General features: G+C 36.4%; 1 protein-coding gene across 1 annotated transcript in view; it reads left to right on the forward strand.

Annotated features, from left to right (window-relative positions):
* LOC104493702 (protein FAM171A1-like) overlaps positions 1 to 2,968 on the forward strand; it is a gene marked incomplete at both ends in the record, with an annotated part of 13,582 nt that extends 10,614 nt beyond the window's left edge. The window contains 2 exons of the mRNA XM_010136436.1: positions 1,946 to 2,104; positions 2,901 to 2,968. Coding sequence (XP_010134738.1) covers positions 1,946 to 2,104; positions 2,901 to 2,968 — 227 coding nt within the window. The remainder of the gene's footprint in view (positions 1 to 1,945; positions 2,105 to 2,900) is intronic.
* Positions 2,969 to 4,046: the final 1,078 nt, after the last annotated feature.

Consider the following 4,046-nt stretch of genomic DNA (forward strand, 5'->3'; position numbering starts at 1 on the left):
TTTTTTTTTTTTTTTTTTTTTTTGGAAACCCCACAGTCTCTACATAAACTACTGTCTTACAGACTCAACAACAGTTACTTTGGTTTTAATTCTTTATTTTTCATATTTTTGGAAATACAATACCGGTTCTTGGAAACTTGAATGATTAGTCTTAACCAGAGATTTAGCAGAAAATCCTACACTTACACATTGAACTGTTAGTGATAATCCTAATGCCAGTTTCTTTGTCATGTTTTTTTTTTCTCTTTTGTTATTGTGGATGCTTATACCTACGGGCTGTAGGAGCTGGCTCAACAGTGCAGTCAGAGGTTCCTGAGTGCTTGAACAGATCCTGACATACAGCAAACTACTACAGTATTGCAGAGCACTCAGGAGATAAGTCTTCCCCAAGTTCATTGCAGTCAATTTATTTAGTATTTTATGTTGTTTTCTATTTACGCCTAGAAGCTGGGTAAGGGAGATTTCTTCCAGTTTCACATGGGTGTTGTTTAATGATTGTCTTAAACACTTAAGGATACTGCCAGTCTTCAGACCCTGCTGTAAATACTGAAGTGTTTCAGAAACTAAAAGAGAAAAGTTGTTTTATAGCATTTTCTTGCAGAATTACCAAAGAAGTGACAGCTAAATAATGACCAACTCTTTGGAGATAATTGCCTGTCTACATAGCAATTTTTGTTGGCAAATAAAAAGTTTGTTCTGTGAAGTTTTATGTTTGCTTATAGCTAGAGCTCCTGCTAGAAAATAATAATAAAAAAAAAAGCCAGTTTCCTTGTTAATGCCATTGGCAGTTATAAAGTTTAATAAATACTTGTGCATCAAGCTGTTTCATCTTGCTCACAGTGAAGTTACATGTAACCTACAAATGCTGCCAGAGACTGATAGGGGAAAAGAAGCAAAATTGGTTTGAGTTGACATCTTTGAACAGGATAGTCAAATGTGAATTAAGAAAAAACTTGCTTGCCTCTTGATTTTGTGCTGTGTGGGGAGTGTGCTGTGAGTATTCAAAATGAGCTCTGGAGAATACAATAGCTTTTGATATAAAAATTAATTTGCATGTTGCACACACAAACATGCAGATGGACTCTTGCTGTGTGGTGCTGAACAGTATGAATGGTAAACAACCACTGAGAAATACTATTGATTTTGTAAACTGGGATTTAAATGAAATGTGAAATGCCATAGTACATGAAGCAATCTTCAGTCACGTTGCAGCAAAGACCCTTCAATTAGCACCTAGCAATCTTGAAAAAAAAAACCACTAAAACTGTACAAGACAGAGGAAAAGAGAGAAATCTTATGTGCCACGTAATCTGGTTTAGATGTGTTCTTTGCGTGGGGAAAATAAGAAAACTTTTCACCCAAGCTTTGTCAAGTGAATCTTTTTGTCCAGTGATTTAAACAAGAAGAGACTATTGTCTCAGTGCTGGGGATGGTTAATGTGGGTGAAGCTTTGTAAAACTTGAGTACAGAAATTACACAAGTTAATTGGGACTACAGGTAGAATTATCTCTTAGAAAATCACTTTAAAGAGTATATATTACATTTATCTTGCTGTTTCAGAAGAAACAAAATTTAAACAGATAAGGTGAACTGGATGCTTTTCTAAGCTTTCACATGCCTTACCTCTGAACTCTGTTTTAACTGTAGTTATATTCATTAAAAGAAGTGTGTAATGAAATTGGAGGTGATTTAAGGAAATAACTTAGGCTTCTGATATTAGATGCCTTTACAATTTTTGTCTCTAGTATTTGTGGAAAATAACGGCATCTGCAAAAAAAATATAAAAATACTGTTTTTCCTCCTATTTCATTAATAGCCTTCTGATGTCTCTGTCCTTCTCTAGTGTAATTTATAACGAAAAACACCTGTAGATGTGCTTCCATAATTATAAACATCTAAATATTGTGCCTGCCTTGGATATAAAGTCACTTTTAATTTTTTTTAGGTGCATGGACTCAGCCACAAGTTCACTTTCAGAGAAGGTCTGTGAAATTACCAGAGAACACTAGCTACAGTGATTTGACAGCATATCTGACTGCAGCCAGTTCACCCTGGGAAGTGGACAGTTTTCCTTATTTGCAGGGATTAGATGGAAATGGAACAGGTAACTACTACTTCAGTTTTGCTCTGATTTCGTATTGGTCCAGAAATTGACTTTTGACCATATCACTTCTTCCATCCCCACTCCAGCAAACGTTCTTTAAAATTTGGGTGATGTGATAGGTTTAACTGCCCTACCAAAATGCTGTTCTGATAAGCAAGAGAGCAAAGTCTGCTCTCCCTTAAATAGGACCACTGAATATTGAAGTCGAAGACTCCTTGGCCTTGGGAGATCAGAAGAGGCTGTTAAACTTGTTAAACTTGTTAGTTTAGAACAAAGCCTCCAAATGTGTCACACCTGCACATACAAGAATGGAGATTAATGCAAAGGGACAAAAGAGAATTTAAGTTGAGGATGCCATAGAATTCTCTTTCAATTTCTTCCTAAAAATAAATAAAATGCCTATATGTCGAGGATTTCATGCTATGTTCTTTCAGCTAAGAGTTGTTTCAACGGCCTCTTTAATACTTATGAATCTAGGTTCAGTGAAAAAATGCACAAATTCATCTAGCACCAAAGGGAGAAAATGAAAAATCATAGTAGAAACAAAACCTGTTAAATACAAAGCTCTTATAAAGTTTAATAAATACTTGTGCATCAAGCTGTTTCATCTTGCTCTCAGTGAAGTTATATTTTTATGCCTGCAACTGCCTGTTACTTTTCTTCCACTTCTCATTTAGTTTTGTTTGAAATAATTGGTGTTGCGTAGGCTAGAGAAAAATAGAATTGCACTCTTCAATTCTTAAAGTGCTGGCGTGAGAAGGAGTATAATGTTTTCTTGCTCTCTGTATTGGGTTAGAAAGCAAGCAGTGGACTTTCAGTGCAACAAGAGAGATTCAGACTAGTGATGAGGAAAACCTTGCTATGGTGAGAATAGTTTGAGCTGTAGAACCTATTGCCTGAGGGTGTTGGACAGAGTTAGACAGTCACCTGTGAGGATGGCACAGGCGTAGCTGAGCTGGCTTTGAAGCAGTCTAAATAACACTTTGAGGTTCCTCCCTGCTCTTTCTCACAATGCTTTTACTTGTGATGTGTTGATCTAGATGACTTTGAATGCTAGGTCGTGTATAAATGGCATATACTGAGCTTGCTAGCTTTTCCATGAAAAAAAATAAAGTGCAAAATAAACTTCCCTTTTCCTTTGTACAAATCTGAATTATCTCCTTTTCTATTACAATTAGAAAAGTGTCTTCTACCTTACTCCAATCTTTCTGTCTGCTCCAGTGAGTACATCTCATCCTATCTCATTCTGTCTGTCATTTCCCTATTCTCATCTGCAACCTTCACTTTTCTGTGGCTCTTCGTACTCAGACATGATCAAGTATCTCTTTTATCTTTTCTAAAACGAAGGAAAACACTTGATCTCACTTGTCTGTCTATTTGTTCGTGTCCTTTCTTTTCATCTCTAAACTCAGTGAACAAACTGTTGACGCTGTGTGTGGGATTCCTCTCTCCCAAATCTTTCCTTAGTAGTCTACAACCCAACTTCCCCCTCTTGCATTTATTTAGTGAAAACAGGTCTTGCCAAGATTTCGGATGATCACCTCTCATGGGAACTACACAACCAGGACATCATCTTTCTGCTGTTTAACCTCCAAGCTTCCTACAAAGCAGATGAATGTGCCCTTGGTTTTTCAGTGTTCTGTATGCTTGCATGATAGGAACTTTTCTACTGGAGCGTGGGAGCCCTGAATTTTACTTTTATTAGCCCTCAAGTAAAAGTATGTCACACAAGACCGTCAAGGAAACAGGGTTTAAGAACGTAAGAGTCTTGTTTTCTGAATACTGTAGTATTCAATATGGTATAATACAGAGTACAAATAGAATATATTTGTATATGCACTATTGTATAGATGAAATGTCTTCTGTTTTTAGTAGAAGTTTATTCTGCTGTGGAAACATGAAACTTTAAAATCCAGAACTTGGATTGACTTCCTTTTCTTCA

The sequence above is a fragment of the Buceros rhinoceros genome, unplaced genomic scaffold (assembly GCF_000710305.1).
Source record: "Buceros rhinoceros silvestris isolate BGI_N320 unplaced genomic scaffold, ASM71030v1 scaffold5350, whole genome shotgun sequence".
Classification (NCBI taxonomy): domain Eukaryota; kingdom Metazoa; phylum Chordata; class Aves; order Bucerotiformes; family Bucerotidae; genus Buceros; species Buceros rhinoceros.